The 26,339-nt window shown below is 40.8% G+C and overlaps 1 protein-coding gene across 1 annotated transcript in view; it reads left to right on the top strand.

The window, feature by feature from the left end:
* The window catches only part of LOC109915449 (carcinoembryonic antigen-related cell adhesion molecule 5-like), a 35,073-nt gene that overhangs the window by 7,716 nt on the left and 1,018 nt on the right, over positions 1-26,339 (top strand). Inside the window, exons 3-10 of the mRNA XM_048620572.1 lie at positions 263-538; positions 4,130-4,393; positions 7,386-7,658; positions 10,969-11,235; positions 14,176-14,451; positions 16,758-17,021; positions 23,978-24,253; positions 24,350-24,607. Coding sequence (XP_048476529.1) covers positions 263-538; positions 4,130-4,393; positions 7,386-7,658; positions 10,969-11,235; positions 14,176-14,451; positions 16,758-17,021; positions 23,978-24,253; positions 24,350-24,607 — 2,154 coding nt within the window. The remainder of the gene's footprint in view (positions 1-262; positions 539-4,129; positions 4,394-7,385; positions 7,659-10,968; positions 11,236-14,175; positions 14,452-16,757; positions 17,022-23,977; positions 24,254-24,349; positions 24,608-26,339) is intronic.

Raw genomic sequence — 26,339 nt, forward strand, 5'->3', positions numbered from 1 at the left:
AACCTACCTTATTTTTTAATATACAGCTTCTTCATTTTATTCAACTTATACAATAAGATATTCAAATAGATGCAAACCTATGTCTAATGGGCTGTTAATTGGCCTCACGGAAAATTTTAATTTTAGTCTTCCACTCACAAGGATGCAACAGTTTAAGGGTTTCAAAGGTCTGAAATAAATTCAGAATATTCCTGTAACAACTCTACCTAGCTCTGTTCTATCATGTCATGGAGATGAATGATAATCTTGTATATTTTGACAGAATCAATCTCTAAGCCTATCATCTCAGCAGACAACATAAGTCCTGTAGAACGCAATGATACGGTAACTCTGGAATGCAATGCCTCAGGGCCAGTACAATCATATTACTGGCTTAAAGGAAATACAATTGTCAATCCTGGTGATAGAATCACTCTCAGTCAAAATAATAAAACCCTCACTATATCTGGAGTCTTGAGGACTGACAGAGGATTTAAATGCCATGCATATAATGCAATTGATTGGAGCAGAAGTGAGCCGTATTTTCTAAATGTTAGCTGTAAGTGGCACAGTGAATTCTTTAAACATTTTAGCTGCTTGTTACCAAACCTAGTGTGTTTAACATGGGGGAATTGGAAGACAAAATTATCATATTTCTATATAAGATTTCTAACACATACTTTGCAAATTGACATTCCATGTTATATATTTGGGTTTAGCATGGATACAATTCTCTACTGGTATGGAAATATGTGAGAAGTTGATTGATAAGACATTTGATCTTGTGCAGTCTGTTCAAAATTCTAATTTGACGTAATGTGATGATTAAATATTACTGGTCACAAATATTGTGAGCCAGGATTGGTTCAACTTGCAATTTCTACAGATCTGTCAATCATCTTTCTGGTGATAGAATCATCCTAGAATTAGCATGAATTGTGTGAAAGAAAGCTTTAGATTTCTTCCTAATATGTAATCTTTAATCAGCAACTGATCAGTGCATTAAATTATTGCAATTGTAATCTAGAATTGGAAACTGCTCTCAGCCATGGTGAATATAAAAATCTCTGATTATCGTAAGAACACAATGAATTACCTTTGTGTCTTCTACTGATTAGAAACCATGAGACCATAACAAATAGGAACAGGAGTAGGCCATTCAGCCCCTTGAACCTACTCCCCCATTCAACAGGGTCATGGCTGATCCCACACTTTCCTCACGTTCATTTTCCTGCCCTTTCCCCATAAAATACCCTTTCTGTACAAGAATCTATCTATTTCTGCCTTAAATATACATAAGGACTCTGCCCCCACAGCTCCCAGTGGCAAGGAGTTCCAAAGACTCACAACTTCGGAGAGAAGAAATTCCTCCTCATCTCAGTCTTAAACTGGCACCCCTTTTTTCTGAGGCTTCTGGACCTAGATTCTCCCCAGAGGGGAAACATTCTCTCGGCATTTATCCAGTCCAGCCCCTTAACAATCCTATATGTATCAATGAGATCACCTCTCATTCTTCTAAACTCCAATGTGTAGAGTCCCAACCTGTTTAACCTTCCCTCATAAGACAATCCGTCCATATCAGAGGCCATCCATGTGAACCTTCTCTGAGCCCCATCCAATGGCATAATATCTTTTCTTAAATAAGGGGACTAAAACTGGTCAAAGCACTCCAGATGTGGCCTCACTAGCACCTTATACAGTTGTAGTAAGACTTGCCTACACTTGTACTCCAAACTCCTTGAAATAAGGGCCATCATTCCTTTAAGCCATCCTGATTGCATCATGCATCTGTGTGTTAGCTTTCCTGCACAAATACCCCAAGTCCCTTTGCGTTTTAACATTCTGCAGTTTTTTTTTCCCCATTTAAACGAAATCCTGTTCTTTTGTTCTCCCTTTAAAATGAACAACTTCACATTTTCCCACACTATACTCCATTATACTCCACAATAAAATTGTATTCCCTTCATACACTATTAATACCCAAAGCCAGAAATCAAGGATGTCTTCCACAATGGGATGACAATCTTGTAATCTGGAGTCTAGAATTGCACATAGTGATCAACAAAAGCCCAGCATCATGTAATTATATTACATCCACAATTTAACTGACCCCTCAACTGGACAACTCAAACTGCAGGCTTCTTTTAATATTTTCTTATCTATCTGCTCAGAGATGTTTATAGCATACCTCTGGAGTAGGTGGGACTTGAACCCAGGCTACTTAGCCCGGAGGCAAAGACACTAGCACTGAGCTACAAGGCTGCTCCAAGCTGTACTTTAGCAACACACCCTTGACTCCTTGAAACTTCCTCCAATTTGCTGTCAATTAGACAATCATAACAATATTATCTCAATCTGTATTTCCAAACGATTAATTGTTGTAAAAGCCCACCCATGACCTCCATCCGAATTTCCCACATGTCTTCCAAAGGACCCTACTAAAAGCTGTGGGTGAGCAGAATCAAGTCAGGTTCACAACAGGCCAGCATTTGGGGAGAATTTGAACCTTTGCCCACAGCCAAGCCTGAGCTCCATTTTCCAGGCAAAACAATGTCCCCTTTAGTATCCGCAACAAGTTCCAGTATGAAAATTCCTTCCTAATTTCCAGTAAAGTTAATTGTTGCTTCCAGGAGAGTACCAAAGGCTACTGATATGAACATCAATATAAATTGGTCAGGATATCCCACTATTTATTGTTTGCCTAATGCCAGAGATCTTCTGGTGCCTTTCATAGAAGCATGGGAATAGACCATTCAGCCCTCTGAGACTGTCTCATCATTCAATGAGATCATGGCTGATATTTAGCCTGACTCCATTCACCTGTCTTTTGGCTCTTTGCTTAACAAAAAATTACCTATCCCAGATTTAAAATGAACAACTGATCCAACATCTATTGGCATTTGTGGAAGAGAGTTCCAAACAACCACCACCCTTTGTGTTTAGAAATATTTCCTAACGTCTTTTCTGAATGGTCAGGCCCTAAGTCTCAGATTACGCCCTGTGGTTCAAGAATACCGAACCAGTGGCGACAGTTTCTGTTTATCTATCCTGTCTTTTCCTGTTAACTTGCTAAAGTCTCCGATCAGATCAACCCTTAACCTTCTAAATTCTAGAGAAAACAGACCTAATTTGTATAATCTCTTCTCATAACTTAACCCTTAAAGTCCAGATAACATTCTTGTAAACTTATGTTGTATTCCCTCCCAGGCCAATATATCCTTTCTAAAATATGGTGCCCAGATTTGCTCACAGTACTCCAATTGGGGTGTAACTAGGGTTTTGTACAACTGCAGTTAGGTATCATACTTTTTTGGCTCTCTGTTTAATTTCATTTCTTTATATTTCTCCTTATATTGTTTTTCGATTCCTGGCAATCCTATTTCAAAACAACCTTTGCCATTTCCTTACACTTTTTTTTGTCTGTCGCTGAAGTGGAAGCTTCTACTGGTGATGGATGAATGTTGGCAAGGACACCAGGAGAACGCTCTCTTTATTGAGATATTTTCTTGTGTTTATCATTGTCTCTCATTTCAGTTTGAGAAGGTCCTTCATCCTCTCTTATTCATATTCATGTGGTGTACCTAAAAAAATGTCATGACTCTTCCTCAAATTTCATCACCCTAAAAATTCAAACCAAATTCAGACAAAGTCTACTTCAAAATATTAAGCAATATAATGTTACTTTCCATAGCCAGATGTGTCTGCAATTAGACTCCATGACATTAAAACCAATATTTTAAAAATATTAGAAGCTTCACCTCAGGTTTTACAAAAACTCATTGCCAGTTTGGCTTCCATCCACCTCATGTGATCATTAACCATCTAGGTAAGAGAACAAAGGGTGTGATGTGCAAGATAAAGTCATTTTAGCTTTCCTTTAATCTTAAAAGCAAAACTAAAAGCAAATAAATTCCTACAAAATACATATCTGAAAAGGTCTATATTTTGGGACAAAGCTTTTTTTCACATATACACCTTAGCTCTTAGTTTTGCTTTTGTACCTTGTGGTTCTAATTCAACACCACGAGTGGCATGATTTGTGACATAATAATTTGTGAAATAACTTATTTAGGCTTGTGTGTTGCATGCTAACTTTACAGTCTGAATCTTCCAAGTGACATGTTGTAACTGATCATGCGTTTGTTTTTAGATGGACCGGAATCTCTAAATATAACCATCAACCCACAACATGATTTATACATTTTGGGGTCAAATGTGATTTTTTCCTGTTCTGCCATTTCAAAACCCATTTCTGAATTTCAGTGGTACCTTAATGGAAATTCACTACATAACTATGGACACCAGTTAATCATTTCTGATATAACCTTGAATAACACTGGTAACTACACTTGTGAAGCCTTTAATATTGTGACCAAAAGGCACAGCATGACAATGAGAGACATCATTGTGGTTGGTATGTAAGGATGATTATCTTGTAGAGTAGAAATGTCCATGTAAATTGTGAACTGTGTTGGGTTTATTGTTGTCGTGTGGTAGTAATAGTTGTATTCGTAGTTGGAGTTGTTAATCACTGTCTTTCTACATTTAACTTCATCACTCATGTAATTTTATGTTTAGTGTCGGTTGTGTCACTCCTGTAAAGTAGGAAAGAGATATCTCTATTCTGCTTCTGTTTTTCTTTTTTGGATCAAATTTGAGGGGGCACTAGAATGGAAACTGGAGTGATTTCCATAACAGACAACTAATCCAAACTGCCTCTCTCCAATGGCTCATGTGATAAGTTGATTTTGATGATGATTTTGATTTTTTATTGTCATGTGTACTCAAGTACAAAATTACAATGAAAAGTGTATGATGTCACTATGCAAGGTGCCATCACAGGTACAAGTACCCTGGTACATAATCTTAGAACAAAGTAGAAAGAAGGAGCAAAGTTAAAAGTTAAACGTTGCAGTAATTATAGTAAAACATATAAAATAAAGTTAGAAGTTACATATTGCAGACTTCTAATTTTTAAGGAGAAAATAAAGAAGTAAAGCTGGAAGTTCAAACATTGCAGTTTTTCTTTAGTGCCTCAAGGAATCACCTTGAGACCAGATGTCCACACTGAGGCCATGCCAGGCCAAGAATTCGCCACATAACAGCGAAAGACCACCAAGCCGGGCCAAGAGACCACCATGCTGGGCAACTGAGAGATCACCACACCACGCTGAGAGTCCACCACGCCGGGCTGAAAGCTCACCTTGCAGGCCGGGATGCTGCCATGCCAAGCCAGGAGGCCGCCATGCCAGGCCGAGATGTACTTTTTCCTTAAAATCAGTCATTGACAAGTGTGCACTCTTTGGACGATATTCAGAGTTAATATCACCTGGTTCAGGGCAAAAGTATTTGTTAAAATCTCACGATGTCTGATAAATTTGTTTCAAACAGAGAGAATGCTGGTGAAATTCAGCAGATTTGGCAGCATCTGTGGAGACAGAAGCAGAGTTAATGTGATGGGGCTAATATGACTCTGTCTCAGAACTAGCAACTTGAAGTGGAATCACATTGGACGTGAAACATTAACTCTGTTTCCCTCTCCACAGATATTGCCAGACCTGCTGAGTTTCTCCAGGCTTCTCTGTCTTTGTTTCAGATTTACAGCATCTGCAGTATTTTGCTTTCATAATAAATTTACTTGACGTTTGAGGAGACAATGCAGAGGGTTGATCAAGGGATACAAATCGTATTGCAGTGAGTAAAGATTTTCTGAAAGCATCCAATGAGGTGTTCCATAATAGAGTTGGCAAAATCGCATCCGATGCAGTGATGATTTGGGCTAAAGTTGACAGAAGGAGAAACCAGAACAGTAGTTAGCAGTTAGTCTGACAGCATTTGTGGAGAGAGATACAGAATTGATGTTTCGAGTCTGGTATGACTGTCCCTGACCAGAGCACTCACCAGCAATATGTGAAAACTATTAACAGGCAAGAGATCCTCCTAGGCACTGCTCACCTCCTAAGAAGCAATAATGAGAAGTGGAAAATATACACTGTACGTATAAGGCTTGGGGCCTGGTGCAGGAAAGTGGCACTTATGCAGGTGGCTGTATATTTTTGGTGGTATAGGCTCGATAGGCTGAAAGGCCTCCTCAGTATTGCATGACTCTATGATTCTACACTATCTATTGATTTCTGTTGAATTTTTGTATGCAATTATTTCACAAAGTTCAGCTGCTATGTTATCTATGTAATTTTGTATTACAATATCAGACAGCATAATTTCAACCCATGGTATTAAATCTATTTGCAAGCAGTTCAACTATTTTGGAAGTAATTTCATAGTGACCCCTATAAAACAAGGAATTCCTTACTATACTGTATATCTATAAACACAACCTACATATATTTACTACAACATCTCAATGAGAAGCATTTAAATTAATGCAACTTGCTGATAAATATAGCATGTATTAAATCCTATTATATCAAGTTATATTCACATAGTTCAACTATGAGGATAGATCGAAGAAGTTGGGACTGTCCTCCTTGGTGAGAAGAAGATTGTGAGGAGATTTTCATTGAGGTTTTCAAAACATGATGAGGGCTGGACAGAGTGGATGGGGAAAATTGTTCTCACTTGTAAAATAAACAAGACTGAGAGGGCACAGATTTAACCCATATGCAAATAAAACCAGACTGATGCCATACAGCAAGTGGTCTGGAATGTGCTGCCTGAAAATGTGACTGAGGCATTCAAGAGGGACATTGGATTGTGGTTTGAATAGTAACTATGAATTAGCTTTAGAATTAACTTTATTGTCACATGTACACAGAGGAGTACAGTGAAAAGTTTACAAATTGTCACTTATGACACCAAAGGTATCTATGTACAGATTCTTCAGTACAGGTTCTTAGTTAAAAAAACTAGAAAAGAAAGATATAAAAGGTCCACCGTGACAGATTGTAGGAACAAATTAGAAAATAGAGGAAAAAAAAGTTCAGAATCATGTCCTTCCAACCCAGTCCAAGTTGGTACCAAGCTTCCAATCCACTCCGGGCCTTGACCCCGGATTGCACCAGGCTTCACCTTGAGACCGAGGGGCTGCTCTGGAATCACCTCGAGACTGGAAGTCCAATGCTGAGGCCACGCCGGGCTGAAAGACCTCCACGGGCTGCTGAAAGACCAATGCACTGGGCCGAGAGACCGCCACGTCAAGACGGGAGACTGCCATGCTGGGCTGAGTGTGCAGGGATATGGGAGAAGGGCAGGAATTAGCCCTACATTAAGATCTGGACCAGATAATAGAGGCATGAAGAAATTATGGCCTCCTTCCACCTCGTAATAATTGTGTAATATATATAAAATATTCAAAGCAACTCAGGCATTTAAAGAAATTTTGGTAATTTCTTTACTGAATCCTGCTTCCACATTATTTAATACAATAATCTGCTGTGTTTTGACAGAACCTGTTTCTAAGCCCTTTATCTTGTCCAATAATACCACCCCAGTAGAATATGACACAGTGGTTCTGATGTGCCACGCTTCAGGGACAGCAGTTTCATATCAGTGGCTTAAAGAAAATGAAACTATTGAGGCCGGTGACAGGTTTGGTCTGAATAGCGATAACAGCACCTTGACCATATTTGGAGTGTTGAGATCTGACGAAGAGTTCATATGTTATGGTTACAACATGATTAATGAAAATGCAAGTGATCCTTATCTACTTAACATTAACTGTAAGTGTCACAAAAAATGTCTTCGTTAGTGATTTACATTTTTCTGACCTTATCCTGCATTGTTTTATCACATTAGACCTAGCACGATACTGTGGACTGATGGAAATGACAACAGGTTCTGCTGGCCTTCTTTTCCAAGGCCAGTTTACATTCTGTGTTAACGTAGTCAAATCCATTTCTGAATAACCGTTCCCAACTACTTCATACAAGTAGACCCTAATGGCATGAACCAAAATTGTTTTCCATCATTCTGCTGAAGATCTGTGAGTTGCCTTCCCTCAGTACACTTGCACGCTAATTGAGTAGCTACGTAAACAAGCTTCATTTCAGCACCCCACATGGTCACCATCAGTCATGATCCCGTTGAATGACAGAGCAGGCTTGAGGGGCTGAATGGCCTACTGCTATTCCTGGTTCTTAGGGTCTTAATTCAAATTGTCCTAAGTGGAATCTGTCATCAAGAACTGTCAAATTAATTAAAATGCCCAAATTAATATCTTCAGAAATTGGGTTTCACAGTCCAGTAAAATGCACTAAATTACCATTTTGCCACAATATACTTCTGAGAGTGCAAATGGTATAATATTGCAAACGAGGCAAGCACACGTACATATATTACTTTCTGAAATAGAGTAAAATTGATGCGAAAATGATATGGATATACTGACTAGTTGCTAATAAAGAGTAGCTGACCTTTTCAGACCGTATGTTATTCCATTTTAAATTATACAACTCTCCTGAATTATTTGACCACAGCCCAATTCAGTCTACATTCAGCGCAAATACTACAAAAGATCATAACATGAGCAGGAGCAGGACATTCATGCCATTAAACATGCTCCTCGATTCAATATGATCATGGCTGACCTGAATTTGAGAGCTGAAATTTGAATATTGGAATAGAAAATAATTCAATTGGCTTTCAAGACTTGAATTCAGAAGAAGAACATTGGTTAGGAGAGTCCCTGTTTCTGAGCCAGAAGGTCCAAGTTCAAGCCTCACCTGCCCCATAGAATAAAATTTCTGAACAAATAGATTAGAAAATGCCAAGAAGAAAATTGGCTAGGTTTGTGAAGGTGAATCCTCAGAAAATGATAAATGTTCCACAATTGGTCGGGTGACAAATGAGTTCTATGATTCAAATCAATCACAGTCAAGGTAAATAAAAAAGATGGCATGGTGCTTAGTGGCTCTTCACAATGCAAGGGACCTGAGTTCAATTCCAGTCTCAGGCGACTGTCTGTGTGGAGTCTGCACATTCTCTCTGTGTTTGTGTGGATTTCTGCCCACAGTCCAAAGATGTGCAAGTTAGCTGGATTGGCCATGCTAAATTGCCCCATTGTGTCCAGGGATATGCAGTTTAGGATGGTTAGTCATGGGAAATACAGGGATAGGGTAGGGGCATGAGTCTGGGTGGGACACTGTTTGGAGGGCCAGTGTGGGTCAAATGGCTTATCCCCATACTGCAGGGATTCTATGATCGTATGTCATTTAGGACTAGCTTTGGGGATAAGAGAGAGCCCTTGTCAAATAGGCAACAAGGAACTTGCTTCAATAGGATACTTCAGCAACAAAACTGCCTGCACCCATACTCCTGAGAAGCCAAGTCCACCAACAGCCCCCTCCCACACTCATTGGTGGGGAATAGCTTGGGTTTGGTACTTCCAATGAGACAAGGTGCCTGTAAAGAAGGTCAAACACTCCCCTCCTCCATTGCTCACCACCAGGTCTACTACTTTTTCCCATCAGTGTAACCCTCCCACTATGAGGTGACAGAATGACGCACTTCGGCAACCAATTAGTGGCCACTTGAAGATCTCAGTTGACTCCAGATGTGTCACGCAACAGGGCCACACCCCATCCTCTGTATGATTTGAGTGGGGTCTGGGGCAGGGAAGTTGGCTGAAACCTGGGTGCCATTGGATTTTAGATGCCAGCCTTCCAACCTTGCAGTGTGTCAAATCCAGGCCCAGTTATCATTTACAGAAAGGAGAGCAAATGAGACAGGTGTCCAATAAGTTGTCTTTCCCATGGATCATCAGGTCAAAGATTAATCGATTTTGTCAGTGATAAAGTGGTGAGGCCTCGTGGTATTATCGCCAGATTATTAATTCAGAAGCCAGGGTAACGTTTTGAGGAATCGGTATCAAATCCCGCCATGGCAGGTGGTGGAATCTGGATAAAAATCTGTAATTACAAATCAAATGATGACACTGAAACCACTGAATGGTGAAACTCCGTTGGTTCCTTTAATGAAAGGAAATTGTCATCCTTAACTGGACGGGCCTACATTTGACTCCAGATGGGATGGTGATTAAATGCTGGCCTAGCCACATCCTGCGAATGAATAAAAACCAAAATCAGGCATTTTGATCAGAAGATTCATTGAGTTGCATGCATACTAGCAGCTTGTTCGTGGCAGTTGTGAGTTGGTAGCAAGCAAGTGGGGAGGGGAAAATCAGATCTCCTCTGTGGACGCCTTGGCCCATTGGAAGTTAATTTTACATGGACTTGGAGCTATTGCTCACCTATGACACAATGTGTTCAGGGGAACAGCCACAACATTTCAATCCACATACGTACGTTTTAAATTTACCTATACCTTTTAACGGGGTGCAATGAATCACCGGGATAGAGGAGCCCAAAACTAGAGGGCATAGATTTAAGGTGAAAAGGCAAAGATTTAAAAGGAGCATTTTTTTCACACAGAGGGCGGTGCGGGTATGGAATGAGCTGCCAGAGGAGGTGGTGGAGTCTGGTACAATTACAACATTTAAAAGGCATCTGGATGGGTATATGAATTGGAAGGGTTTAGAGGGATATGGACCAAATGCTGGAAAACGGGACTACATTAATTTAGGATGGCTGGTGGGCACAGGCGTGTTGGGCCGAAGCATCTGTTTCCATGCTGTACATCTCTATGATTCTGACTAAGGGAGTAACGTTAGCCATGCTGCAAAGTTGAACAGGAATTGAAATGAGATTTTCAGTTTGAATCCAAATGATTTAAAGAGATAGAAAATTTGAGTGAAACTAAAATGAGTCAAGAGACAATGAGGACTTTTCAAGCACATTGTCGCTCTGCGATATTTACAAAAGCAAATTGAAACCTGGCTCACGTTTACTGAATGTGATTTGTTTCCATACCTTTTTTTTCACCTCATTATGGATATGTATTGCAATAGTGTATAGAATTAGTTGTGACAGAAGCTTCACTAGGATTTAGAGCTGTGGATGCTGGGTTGCATGCCTGTCTTATACTCTCCAGTGCCTACATGATATGTTGCAACCAACTGTGCATTTATTTTAGATGGACCCGAATCCGTTAATATGTCCATCGACCCATCACTTTCCTTCCACACCTTGGGGTCGAGTGTAAACCTGTCCTGTTCTGCCGATTCAAATCCTGCTTCTGAGTTTCGGTGGTACCTTAACGGTAATCCTCTTCAGCATTATGAAGAGCAGCTAATCATTGATGGTATATCCTTGAATGACACTGGTAACTACACTTGTGAAGCTTTAAACAATGCAACACAACAAAATAACATGAGATCAACAGACGTGATGGTCTTGGTAGGTACGTAATGGGTCTAGAGAAAGGAGAAGTGTTTATTTTATTGCCCAATTTTGTTGGAGTAGATAAACTGTTTTTGTTGATTGTTATATTGCAGTACTTTGATTTAAAATATTTTCGACCATAGAAGGCTGCAAAGCTGACAACAGTATTTAATAAAAACTACACGAAAACTGTGCATGCAATTATTATTGTTCTGTTTAAATGTGTTATATTTCAGAATCTTAATTTGTGGTATTATGCAGGTCTAAGAAATTTTTAGCAGGCAATGGTTATACTAATGTACATGGAAATTGTGATCATTTTTTAATTAAAAAGAAGTCTTAAGAAGATCTGTACTGTAGGATGTGTGAGAAAAAAACTTGGCTGATCGACTAATGCTAACACCAACTGTTGTTAAATATGATCATCAGAAAAGTCATCAGTCTTTTGTTGTTGAAACAAAATCATGGGTCCGTTTATGTTTAAAATGGAAATGAAATAGTAACATTTTCCTTTTGGTTTTGGCTTATTGTTTTGCTTCAACATTATTCTTGCAAACACCCTTATTGCAAACATTTTCATCTTCATATGTCTTAGTATGCTGGTATTGAGCACGTACTCTTGCTTCATTCATAATCTTAACCCATATCTGAACTCTGAGGTGAATGACTTACAATCTTGCAAGCTCCTTTCACTACCTTTCCCTGTTAGGTTCCTGAGTTATTAGTTGCTTAACTGCTTTCAGGTGGAAGTGCTTTAGGCTACTATGCTGATTCGTACAATCTTTTCAGCATCCGCACTGTCAAGCGTTGTCAGGATCTTATATATCCAAAAAAGGTCCATTTCTCATTCTTATAAACTTCAATAGATACAGGCCCAGCCTGTTCAATTTCTACTATAAATTAACGCCCCACTTGCAAACCCATTCCAGGTAACACCGGTTGAGAGATAAGAATCCCATTATCTATCATGGCAGCAGCTGTGGTTCTGTGCTAAGGTGAATGGTCGCAGAGTGGAACACTGACTCAGCCAATAGACTCAATGCTGCCCTAATGGAAATCGCCGTACTCAACTTTGTGGGACCATTCAATGACATTATTTTTGTTTTTCTGAATGAAAGTGCTGAGTGTCCGCCCATTGTACTGGGCAACATTTCCTCAGCAGAAGAAAACCGCACCTTAAAACAATTTATCTAATTGCAACTTGTGGGACCAGGCAAAAATCGGTTGTCATGGCTCCCTGTACAACGAGAATGAGTACTATTTCAAAAACTGTCAGATTTGAAACGTCTTCTGAAAACTATCACGGCCCTTTATAAGATGCAAGCATTCTCAGTTGCCATGAAAGAGGTGACTTTAAGTGTGAAATGATGGTGTGTCCCAGGAATGAAAGAGACGAGTGAGCTGAGAAATGAGACAACTTACAAGTCAACCCGGTTTTCCTTCTTTGTGGTACTATTGGAAGTTGGTAGGCAGCTAAAGTTCACATTCAGGCAGCAAACTGCCCCAGTGGGTGACACAGAAAGGTGTCAGGCTGGATTACAGGCTGAAGGCTGTTACAGAGTGAGGTGAGCAGAGGGCTGAGGTTGATAGTACCACCAAGGCCCAAGACAATAGAACCAACATTTGCTGGAACAGCTTCAGCAGTCAATTCACCACTACCTTAACATTGCCCCTCAGGGACCTCGCATGACTTGCACTACAATTCCATTTAACAGTCTGTTTGAAGCATAAACAGTTTAATTTCCTTTTGTCCTTTAATAGCAATTGCAATTTTCCAATACGCTTCCTTTCATCGGCTTCCCATTAATTTATTAATTAGAACATTGTCACCAGTTATCAAGTGCACTCACTGTACAAATACGCTGGCTACAAGGGCAGGACAGAGACTGGGAATCCTGCAGCAAGTGTCTCACCTCCTGACTGCCAAAGCTTGTCCACCATCTACAAGGCACAAGTCAGGAGTGTGATGGAATACTGCCCACTTGCCTGGATAAGTGCAGCTCTAAAAACACTCAAGAAGCTTGACACCACCCAGGACAAAGCAGCCCGCTTGATTGACACCACAGACATCCATTCCCTCCACTGGTGATGCTCAGTAGCAGCAGTGTGTACCATCTATAAGTTGCACTGCAGAAATTCACCACTTGGACAGAACCTTCCGAACCCACAACCATTTGCATCTAGAAGGACAATGACAGCAGATATGTGGGAACACCCCCCCGCCACAAGTTCCGCTCCAACCCAGTCACTATCCTGACTTGGAAATATATCACAATTCCTTCCATGTCATTATGCCAAATACTTGGAATTCCCTCTCCTAATGGTATTCTGGGTCTACCTACACCACAGAGACTGCAGAAGTTCAAGAAGTTAGCTCACTACCACTTTCTCGAGGGACAATTAGTGATGGCCAATATTTGCTGGCTCCAGCTAGCGATGCCTACATCTCACGAGTCAATAAAAAAGAAAGTTCAACCCCCGCCTTGACACAATGTGAAAAATCTCACCCTGTATTGCTTCTGTTCAAATGGCAAGCTTGTATTCCATCTGTGCATGACCTGTCACTTTACAAGGTACAGCCTTAATAGCTGGTCAATTTCCATGGCTTTCCATTTCATCCTCTTTATTTCCATTTGCACATTTTGCAGCTAATTGGCATGTATCAACTAAGGAATTGTAACAATTGGACATATTCCTGAACTGCAGATTAAAATGAAATGTTACTAAATAAACCTCCTTATTTTGAGATTGTGCCATATAGCAGAGTACCAATTTGACACTGTCAGAATCTTGGCTCTCCACATATGGAATTTGCACAGTTTAAACCGAAAGTATTGCAGGGGATTATTTTCCCTTTGGACCCACAGGTTTTAAAAAGATTCAACAAATTTCGAATATGGCCCTAAATCCACCGCCTTACTTTTTCGAGTGCATTAACTACTCTCCTGTGTTTTGACAGAACCTGTGTCCAAGCCTAACGTTACTGCTAATGCTACAAACCTAATAGAATTCAATGACACCGTGGCTCTGACTTGCATCGCATCAGGCACAGCAGTTTCATATCAGTGGCTTGAGGAAAATAGCCCTATTACTCCCAGTGACAGGATTGCCCTAAGTGATGATAATAGCAGCCTAACTATATCTGGAGTGTTACGGTCCGATGGAGGATTTACCTGCTATGCATTCAACGCCATTAACAGGATGACAAGTGACCCATACCATCTAAACGTTAGCTGTAAGTGTCCCAACATAATGTTACTTTTATCATTTTATCACCACTCCTGCTGAATCTGTGATAGGGGAAGAGGGGGAAAAGACTTGATCTTTTGCTTATAATGTTTGCTCACTAAAACAAGCATGCAAATAACTGACCACTCTCAAAATAGCAAAGATAATTGGCTTTACATTTATTTGTATTTTCAAAGTGCCCCTGAAATATTTTGACCTTTTGGAAACAGGACTGGTTATAAAAATATTACTCTTTAGTGGTGGTGGTGTAGATCAGCGTGTGTTGCCTACACACCTACTAATTAACAAAAACATCTTTTCCATATTTTCAATTTTTACTCTGCCGGTTGTAATACTAAGCTCTTTCAGAATAGCTACATGTTGGCATTTCCAGATAGAATTAGAGTTTTGTGTTTGCAATGAAGTTGATTTTTAAGTGCGACCCCTGCCTAGCCAAAAAAAAAATTCAGATTGATTTGGAGTCAAAATTCATAATTGAGCAAATCGAATGATTTTATTGAAATGTTATCTCACAAGAATTCAGTTCATTGCACTAATACTGCAGGAGGTGCCCAGTGGGTTTTTTGTGGATCAGACACATTAAGAAACAGCTGCAAGACATCCCAATTCCAGCTCACAACAGGAAATAGATTTCTTGCCATCCCTGACCCCCCTAACCATTATATTCAATTGCTGTCACTGAAAGCTGGATATTTTGTAGAATTCCAAAACTCGTACTAAACCATTGCTAACTGGGCTGAGAGCAAACAGTTTGTTCAAAACACCTAAAACCACCAGAGACCAGTACATTGCTAAGTGTACAGAGAGATGGTTTGTACTGCCTCCAAGCATAATCATTGTATCCCTATCTTTGCGAAAGGAACACTGCCATGGTCACAGTAGCTTATTTGCCAAAAATTATCTTTCAAACATTTTAAACCATTTTCATAATGCCCCAGTTGATTGCAGTGCAGTCAGTTAGCATGACATAACTGACATTGTGCCTCAACCATGCAATCTGGCAAAAGGCATCAGAGACTCTTTACTACATACTCATAAACTGACATTGACCCCTGCCGTTGAGCCCTACCATTACAAACAGAGGAAATGGGCATTAAGCCCACCATTACATGCTGGCATCGAACCCCACCATTACATACTGGGTAAACTGGAACTGAGCTCTGCTATTGGGTAAAATTTCATTGAGCTCGCCATTATATACTAGGGCAACTAACATTGAGCCAGCCCTTTTATATATAGTGGAAATTGGAGATGAGGCAACCTATTCCACACTGAGGAAATTGACATTGAGCCAACCATTTAGATACTGGGATAAATGATATGGCATGCCACCATTTTACAGTGTGGAAATTGACATTAAGATACCCAGTATACACTGGGGTAACTGACATTCCATCCTGCCATTACACACCAGGAAATATGACATTAAGCCAAACCATTACAAACTGGGGATACTGTGATTTGGAGATGCCGGTGTTGGACTGGAGTGGACAAGGTCAGAAATCACACGACACCAGGTTATAGTCCAACAGGTTTATTTGAAATCACAAGCTTTTGGAGCCTCGCACCTGAAGAAGGAAGGAGGCTCCGAAAGCTTGTGTTTTCTGGGGATATTGACATTGGGCCACCCAATTACACAGTACAGAAATTGATGTTAAGCCAACCCATGACACACCGAATGATGATGTTAAGCCAACCCATTACACAACGCATAATATGATGAGCCAGCCCATTACACACCGTGGAAAGTCACATTAAATTACCTTATTATATGCCGGGGAAACTGACATTGCATCCTGCCATTCCACACTGGAAAATCTGATATTAAGCTAACCCATTACACACTGGGGCCACTGATATTGAGGCAGTCCCATTACTTACTAGATAAGCTAACATTAGACCTTGCCGCTACACACTGGGAAGACTGATATTGAGCCTGCCCATTACACACTGCAGAAGTTGACATTAAGTAATCCCATTGCACATTGGAGAAACTGACATTGGACCTTACCATTGCACACTGGGGAATGTGACTTTTATCCACAGCACCACATACAATAGAAATCTCACTTCCAAACCCACAATCGAACAGTATGGAAAACAACCCAAACTCTTGCCTTCAGTTGACATTGCAGATGGTGTGTAGAAAATTGTTGGTGTGTAGAAGACACATGGCTGTGTATTTTCTGTAATGGTGATGGTGGTGATGATCTCCTTCTAAAATTGGATAGTCCACAACTGCCTTTTGTTTCAGCATAACTTTACGACAATACATTTGTGCATTTATTTTAGATGGACCGGATCTCCCTAAAATATCCATTAAACCTGATTTGTCCATTTACCCCACTGGAGGAATGGTTACTTTTTCATGTTCTGTGGACTCAAACCCATCTGCAGAATTGGAATGGTTGCACAATGATACTCATCTTCAACAGAAAGGGCGTGACCTAATTATTGTTAGCATTTCGTTGAATGACAGTGGAAATTATACCTGTCAGGCTTTTAACAATTTAACAAAAAGATGCAATGCCTCAACTAAGCAAATAGTTGTAATAGGTAGGTAACACATTTCTCCATTTTATTTCCTTGGCTTGTGGTCCACTTGTGGATTGGTGAAGGGGTCTTTTGTTCAATGCTGGGAAGAAAACGAACGGGAATAAATTATTTGATAATAAAATGGAGCTTCTTTCTCCTCCTTAGTTTTGCTGATAAAATGACAGATAACATTGGACCAAGAAATAATTTTTCAGTACTTACCTCAACGTTATCATACATTGTAAAGAAAATATAGACAGTCCTAACTGCTCCATTATTTACTCAATTGCAACAACAATTAAGACTAAAATTGGTTGGTATGCTATCTTTAGCCTGCATATGAACTCATCTGGATGACAATAAAATTTGCCATTTTAAGTTTTCAACTTGTTTCAAGTAAATTAATTGGTGAATGTCAAATAGCTTGCCAGAAAATTTGCATGTGCATTAGTGACAAGAATTCCTGAATGCAGTTAAGCAACCAACTCTGAAGCGATCAATTCTGAAACTCCTATCTTTGATATTTAATTGTAATATTTTTAATAACTTTAATTTGAGGGAGAAGGTTATTAATGCTGTTTTAACTTGCTGTTGTGGAAATGTTACTTGTGTATTGAAGAAATTATTATAAATTACTTGCATGTTCTAATATTAAAACAGCCCTGAACTTATTGGTTCCAAAAAAAGAAATATTCTTTGTGCGGATGCTTTAAATATCAAATTGTTTTAACCCCTTGAAATTCTTCCCACCTTCTGGGCCTTATGCCTTTCCAAAGGAAGGCTTCAAAGTGAAATGGAGCCAACTCAATAGAACTAAAGCAAGGTGAGTGAGATTCTTCAGCTCATAATGTCAGTGCTTGCTTAAGAATCCAGCTGCCCATTCTAATACTCATGTCCATAGCCTTGCAGGTTCCAAAATTTCAGGAGGGGATCCAGATTCCCCTTCAAAGGGGTGAGGGTCTCCAATTCTACCGCCAAACTGGGCAACAGACTACAAACACCCACCCGTCCTTTGGTTGCAGAAAGGTTTGTCCTCCTGACCCCTCCAACCTTGGATCACCTCCAATCTGTGCCTGCTGGTAACTGATCTCTCCACCAAGTGAGAAAGAGAGATAACCAGAACTGAAGATGCTGGAGTCAGAGTTGATACAGTGTGGAGCTGGAGGAGCACAGCAGTTCAGGCAGAATCAGAAGAGCAGGAAAGTCAACGCTTCTGGTTTACACTCTTCATCAGAGTCCTGATGAAGGGTGTAAACCTGAAATGTTGACTTACCTGCTCCTCTGATGCTGCCTGATGTGCTGTGTCCCTCCAGCTCCACACTGTATTTTCTCTGCCAAGAGAAACAGGTCTTCCCTGATCCACTCTATCTAAGCCCCTCATTATGTTGTATACCTCGATAAAGTCATCTCTCAGCCCCCTCTGTTTGAGGGTGAACAACCGTGGCCTCTCCAATCTTTCCCCACAGCGCTAGTGACCTGGGTTCGATTTGACCCTCGGGCGACTGTCTGTGCGGAGTTTGCATGTTCTCCCTGTAGTCTGTGTGGGTTTCCTCCCACAGTTCAAAGATGTGCAGGTTAGGTAGATTGACCATGCTAAATTGCCCCATAGTGTCCGGACATGTGTAGGCTTGTTGGATTGACCATGGGAATCACGGTTATAGGGTTGGGGGGAGCAGTTCTGGGTGGGATGCTCTTCAAGTGTCGTTGGGGACTTGATGGGCCAAATGGCCTGCTTCCACACTGTAGGGATTCTATCTAACCCAGCCATCAGCACACTTGTCCTCGCTGCTAGTCCTAATAAGCAATCCGTAGACAGCTTCCATCACTTCTTTATGTTTTTATTTATTCACTCATGGAATGTGGGGTGCACTGGCTGGCCAGCAATTATTGCCCGATCCTAGTTGCCCCTCGAGATGGTGGTGGTGAGCTGCTTTCTTAAATTGCTGCAGATCATGTGCTATAGGTAGACTCACATTGCTATTAGAGAGAGAATTCCAGGATTTTTATTCAGTGACACTGAAGGAATTGATGGTGTGTAGATATATTTCCAAGTCACGCTAGTAAGTGGCTTGGAGGGGAACTTGCAGGGGGTGGTGTTCCCATGTATCTGCTGCCCTTGTCCTTCTAGGTGGAAGTGGGTTTGGAAGGCGCTGCCGAAGGAACTTTGGTGAATTTCTGCAGTGCATCTTGTAGATGGTATACGCTGCTGCTACTGAGCATGACTGGTGGAGGGAATGGATGTTTGTGGGTGTGATACCAAACAACCCAGATGCTTTGTCCAGAATGGTGCCAACTTTCCTGAGTGTTTGTTGGAGTTGTACTAATCCAGGCACGTGGGGAGTATTCTGTCACAGTGCTTTGTTGATGATAGAAAAGTGCTGTGGGATCAGGAGCTGAGTTATTGACCACATTATTCTGAATTCTTGATTCTTCCCAAATGTATCATGAATTCTCACATCCTTGAACCAATAACCTCATGTGAAGTTTCATTAAATACTGCCCACAAGCCAAAGGGTACAGTGCATTCTGCTTTTGCACAGCTGACTTCATGAGTAAATCCCCCCTATAACGTTAAGAAGTTTAGTTAAGCATTGTAAATACCTTCTGAATTCATATTGCATGTTGTCTGTTGGTCCACAAACCTATCTATGTTTTGTGCTGATGAGGGGATAGCTAAGTAACTGTGAGCAGGTGCTGTCAGTCACCAAGATCAGCATAGAGTTAAAATTTATAACACACACAGAAAACACTGGAGAAGCGTGGGGAAAGCAATGGCCTAGTAGTATTATTGTTTATCGTATTATGTTAATCCAGAGACCCAGATAACTTTCTGGGGTTTGAATCCCATCACTGCAGATGGTGGAATTTGAATTCAATAAATATGCTGGGAATTAAGAGTCTGATGGTGACTGTGAATCTGTTGTCAATTGTTGGGGATTTAGAGGAGGAAACTGCCATCCTTACCTGGTCTGGCGTACATGTGACTCCAGACACACAGCAGGATGGGCAATAAATACTGCCTAGTGAAAAATGCCCTCATCCCATGAATGAATTGGGTAAATAAAAACTCAGCAGTCTCTATGGAGAGAAAAAGAGAGTTAATATTTTGATTCTAAAGTCCGAACTAAAAGCAGCTTGGAAAGGTTGTATTAATGCTGACGATGACTGGGGAGGGCAAGGAGGTGAGATGAATCGATGGAGGTGATGCCGAGAGAGGGAGAGAAATAAAGGAGCGGCAGAAAAAGGGATTACAGGAACATTGGAACAGGAGGACATCATTCAACCCCTTGACCCTGTTCTGCCATTCAATGAGGTCATGGCTGATCTGTGGCCTAACTCCCTATACCTGCCTTTGTTGTATATGCCTTAATTCCATTGCTTAACAAAAATCTAAGTGCTTCAGATTTTAAGTTAACACATGATTGCTGATGATATGCGGACAGTGATGAATGCAGGGTTGTGCTAATGAGAGATGTGTATGGTTGAAAACGGTTTGGCTGTAATAGGAAAAACAAACCATAAAGAACAGAATCTGGAGCCGTGGAGAGTGTTTATGCACTGAAACTGTTAAACTCAGTGCTGAGTCCTAAAGGCTGTAAGGTACCTAGGTGGAAGATGTCGTGTTGATCCAGCTTAAAATGTACATTGAGTTCCTTCAGGTAAAGCAGAATAAATTTAAAGCTTGACAATGCTTCAACAAACATACTCTGCATGTACTCAGATTTCAGGAAAGTACCATTTAGACACTTAACAATGTGGCAATTTTTTTTGCAATTGCAAAATTGAATTTCAGACAAGTCATAACCTATACTGAAAGTTGTGAGCTATAGAGAAAGACTGGATAGGCTGAAGAAGGGTCTAGGCCCGAAATGTCAGCCTTCCTGCTCCTCTGATGCTGCTTGGCCTGCTGTGTTCATCCAGCTCTACGCCTTGTTATCCTGGACAGGGTGGGACTCTTTTTCCCTGGAGCGTAGGAGGCTGAAGGGTGGCCTTAGAGAGGTTTATGAAATCATGAGTGGCATAGATAATGTGAACAGGAAAAATCTTTTTCCCAGGGTAGCGGAGCCCAAAACTAGAAGGCACAGGTTTAAGGTGAAAGGGAAAAGATTCAAAATGGACCTGAGTGGCAACTTTTTCACACAGAGGGTGGTGCACATACAGAACGAGCAGCCAGAGGAAGTGATAGAGGCGTGTACAATTATAACATTTAAAAGACATTTGGCCAGGGGAGGTTTAGAGGGATATGGGACAAATGCTGCCAAATGGAGCTCATTTATTTTAGGAAACCTGGTCGGTATGGATGATTTGGGCCAAAGGGCCTGTTTCCGTGCTGTATGACTCAATGAGTCTTGGCTATTCATTTGGTTTGGCACAGTTTGAAAATCTTGTTGGAATGAGCAAACTTTTAAAACTCAAGTTACAAGTTCAGGAAGAAAGTTGCCAATCAATCTGTTTCTCTGTGAGATGGTGTGTAATAGTGCCTGTCTTAGTTAAAAATAAATGCAGAGATAGAAATGCTCACTCTAATATTTGATTCTCTGATCCTATTTTTAACATTACTGATCTTCCTGTGTAAATATCTGCCCTCAAGTTATCATGAGTGGAAATGAAATAAGAATTGAAGTGTATGTGCCCAATGACAAAAAATGACTTTGTTGTGAATCATTACTGGCATTTCTGGCTCACTTAATGGTGGTGTATGGCAGGGAGATGATGACCTTGTGCTGTTATGACTGGACTGTTACTTCAGGGCGTAATCTGCTGCGGACCTGGGTTCAAATCCTGCAATGGCAGCCTTTGAATTCAATTTGGATGGCAAGGTGGCTCAATGGTTAGCACACCACCTCAAACTGCCAGGGACCCCCAGGTTTGATTCCAGTCTTGGGTGACTGTCTCTGTGGAGTTTGCACATTCTCCCTGTGCCTGTGTGGGTTTCCTCTGGGTGCCCTGATTTCCTTGAGCAGTCCAAAGATGTACAGGTTAGGTAGATTGGCCATGCTAAATTGGCCCGTAGAGTTTCCAGGGATGTGCAGGCCAGGTGGATTAGCCATGGTAAATGTGGGGTTATGGGGATAGGTTGGGGGAAGTGGGTCTGGGCGGGATGCTCTTTTGGAGGGTTGATGCAGACTTGATGGGCCAAATGGCCTCTACCTGTACTGTAGGGATTCCATGGTGTATACCTTTACTGTATGCTTGTCACTTGACCTGCTATTCGAGATATTACAAACTCAGACCTCAAGCAGACAAGAAATTAAACCCTGTCCCTGCCCCAAGCCCTACCCTCTTTCCAATGCGCAAGAATCATTAGTCTGTTGCAGCCCAGTTTTGATGAGTCAGTGATCCCATCTACTGATGGGCATTTCTGGCTTGTGGTGAGATTATTCTACATCAGTGTTACCAGATATCTGGGAGCTGGGATCTGTTGGATTTAATTAAAGGTGCCAACAATCTCACAGGCAAAAAAAAATGTTGTTGCAAATAAATACCAAAGATAGAATTAACTGCAATAAAAATGCCTCGTGTTTAAGGATTTGTGTGTGGAATCCTCACTTTAAGTCACCCCGTTTAAAGTTCCTTCACTTTAAAGTTGTTGCTGTCCTATGTTCACTCATTTTTCATTTTAACAGCCCCTTATTTCCCGGTCATGCCAGGATTGTGATATGATTGCGCCTTTTGTACCATTGTGAGTTGCATCATTGTGATGTCAGCTAGGCCCTGACATTCCGCACTCCACTGTGTGTGTGTGTGTGTGTGTGTGTGTGTGTGTGTGTCTGTGTGTGTGTGTGTGTGTGTGTGTGTGTGTGTGTGTGTTGTAGTCCAAAATCATTTATATAAAATTTGTATCTCCATTCAGGTTCTGAAGTAAATGCAAAAAACAATATATTTGTTTTCTTCCTTAACATCTCTGTTTTTCTTTTTAGCTGAAATAGCCGAGGAACTGTTCTGGATTTTGTTATTTTCAAAGAATTCTCTGCTGTGCTATACTCTACGGTACTTTACCTGTACAGGCACAACAGCTGAGTGCCTGTACCATACTGTAAATGTTTTTACCATTGTAAGCAAGAAGCTTTCTTTCTTCACTGAAGTTTTCCTTGTATTTGCTTTGCAAGTTATTTCAACATGATACTGCATATGTATAGTACAGTATTTCAAACTTTACATCGGCTTATGCAGGCAAAGGGTTTCCTCAGAAACCTAACTCTGACTTTAGCATTGATTCCAATGAGAAACGATGCTTCACTTAAAGTTGCAATTTTCAGAAATGCAACCCTGACTTTAAGTGTGAGAACCATGTACTTCCACCTTACATTTTTAGCTTTAAGGCTGGCAATGTTAACCCAAGATGCCTTGTGAAATAATTCACCACTTTTGCCTGATAAGTGTAAACTTTTGAATTGTGATAATGCATAGAGCATTCTCCCAACATTGGAAAAACTTGAGATAGTGCTGGGAAGCAATTGCTGGCTGAATGGCAGCCTTCCCGCAATCTTTCAATGATTATTTGCAATAATTTTGGGGCCAAATGTATTAGTTCTGTTTAGGTTAAAGTAGTCCTTGATTTGCTTATGCTTAATGGGGGACATTTTTTTATAAGAAACAGAGATGGGGGCTGGAAAATTCAACCTTGGAGGGAGGAAGGGATTGGAGAGAAAGCACCCCTCTTCACTATTCTGCCTCCATCCTTTCAGTTCCACTTATCGGCAAATCATATTTGCCTTTGTGCTGTTCAACTCCTCACTAATCTTTCCCAAGTGTCATTTGTGGTCGATCTGACTTAAAGCGTCAATTTCAAATCATCACACATTTTACAGGTAACTACACGCCTTGATTTTAAACCAGACACCAGTATGCGTGGAACATGAAGTGCGTCAGAAAAATAGAGAAAGATGATGAGTTTAAATGGAGACCCCAGCGATCACTGAATGGGGAATCGAAAATGATGTAACCCCGTTTCATTTTGCAAATTTTATTTACAGAACGAGTTAGTAATGTCACTATATCGTCCAACAATTCAGCACCAGTAGAAAGCCTCCATACCATTTTATTGACTTGTCATGCCATGGGCTCTATACAATCAAGGATATGGTATAAGGATAACAAAGTTGTCAAGAACAATGACAGAATGATGACATCTGAGGATAATGCGACGCTAACAATAATCAATGTTGACAGAAACGATTCAGGAAAATATGCATGTTACGTCATTGGTAGCATTAACGATGAGTCCGGAGATTTCAACCTGACAATTAATTGTAAGTACACGAAAACCTCGAGGTATTAGTTTGTATTTACCATCAGTGATTATTTTAGGTGCAAAGACAACACATTTTTTCGATTCCTTTTTGTAGATGGACCAGACGAAGTCATTATTAGACCCGCAGGGTCAAGTCAGCTAGAACTGGGGGCATCGCTTACATTAAGTTGCTCTGCCTCATCAGTCCCAGCAGCTATCTATAAATGGTACAATGGTGATAGTCTGTTACAAATGGGACAAACTTACAACATTGATTCGGCAAGTCAGAGTTCTGCTGGGAATTACACCTGTCAGGCTCTTAACACCATAACAAAAAAAAACAGAAGTTCTACTGTCGAGGTAACTATCCAAGGTAAGTAAACATTTCACCAAAATAAACTGACAAAATTACATCTGTGTGCTTTATGTTTCTTCTCTATGCTGTTCTTTCTTTGTTTATTTGTGATAACAAACTAATATTTCTTTCTAACATAACAAAATAATAATATTGTCAACATCTATCCATTCTGACAATCACATCAGTAACAGAAAGTTTAAATCTGCAGCAGCGTTAATGACTCCTCAGAGACTGAGGCAGTCCCAATCCGAAAGCAACAAGACCTGGACAACATTTGAATTTGGGCTGACAAATCGCAAGTAAACTTCATGCCACACTAGTGCCATCAACAAGACAGAATCTAATTATCACTCCTTGACATTCAACAACGTTACCGTCACTGAATCCCCAATATCAACATTTTGAGGTTTACTATTGACTAGAAGCTCAACTGAACTAATCATATGCAGTGGCTCGAAATCCTGCACTGAGTAACTCACTTTGTGACTCCTCAAAGCCTACCCACCATTGACAAGGCACAAGTCAGGACTGTGATGAAATACTCCACACTTACCTGAATGAGTGCAGCTCCAACAACACTCAAGAAGCTCAATTCCATCCAGGATAAAGAAATCTGCTTGACTGGCATCGCATTCACAAATATTTACTCCCTCCAACACTGATGCCGGGTAGTAGCAATACGTGCCATGTACAAGATGCTTTGCAGAAATTTACCAAAACTCCTTGGACAGCACCTTCCAAATCTGTGACTATAACTATCTAGAAGGACAAGGGAGACAGATTCAAGGGAGCACAAACCCCCTGCAAGTTCCGTCCACTCACCATTTCGATTTGGAAATAGAGTCGTAGAATCTGTGTGGAGTTTTCACATTCTCCCGTGTCTGAGTGGGTTTCCTCTGGGTACTCCTGTTTCCTCCCACAGCCCAAAGATCTGCAGGTTCAGTGGATTGGCCATGTTAAACTTGCCAATTAGTGTTCAGGGATGTGCAGGTTAGGTAGATAAGCCATGGGTTGTGCAGGGTTAATGGGATAGGGTAGGGGGCATGGGTCTAGGTGGGAGGCTGTTTGGAGAGTCAGTGTGGACTTGATGGGCTGAATGGCCTGATTCCACACAGTAGGGATTCTGTCATTCTATTACAGAGATTTGCTTGAGAGAGGGACAAGACTGGCAGCTTAATGTTCCGAGATTTAGGTGTTTCAGGCAAGATAAAAAGAGATATAAAAGGTAGGAGTGCCACACAACGTCATCGCTGTATTGAGGGAGGGCACCTTGAGAGAGCTCATCCAGCAAGGCCATAAAGGTAGAGCTCAGGAGCAGGAAAGGTGCAATCTCTTTGAAGGGATTGTACCACAGGCCTCCCAAGAGCCTCTGATGTGATCAAAAAAGTGATAGTGAACAGGCAAGTGGACAGAATATAGAGAAATGTAAAAACAACAGGATTGTTATGGTGGATGATATTAACTGCCCCTATAGTCACTGGGACTTCCTCAGTGCCAAGGGCTTGAATGGGGGCAAGGAGGGGTGGTGCTTAGGTGTGGGAAGGGACCTACAAGATCTGGCATTGGGAATGAGCCCAGACAGGTGATCCAAGTTTCAATGAGGGAGTATTTTGGGAACAGTGACCATAATTATGTAGGTTTAAGTTACTATTGATAAGGATAAGAGTAGTTTTAGAGCAAAAGCATGAAATTGCTAAACTGGGGAAAGGCTAACTACACCAATATTAGGCAGGAATAGTAGAAGCTG

Source organism: Rhincodon typus, chromosome 47 (genome assembly GCF_021869965.1).
Source record: "Rhincodon typus isolate 14 chromosome 47, sRhiTyp1.1, whole genome shotgun sequence".
NCBI classification, from domain to species: domain Eukaryota; kingdom Metazoa; phylum Chordata; class Chondrichthyes; order Orectolobiformes; family Rhincodontidae; genus Rhincodon; species Rhincodon typus.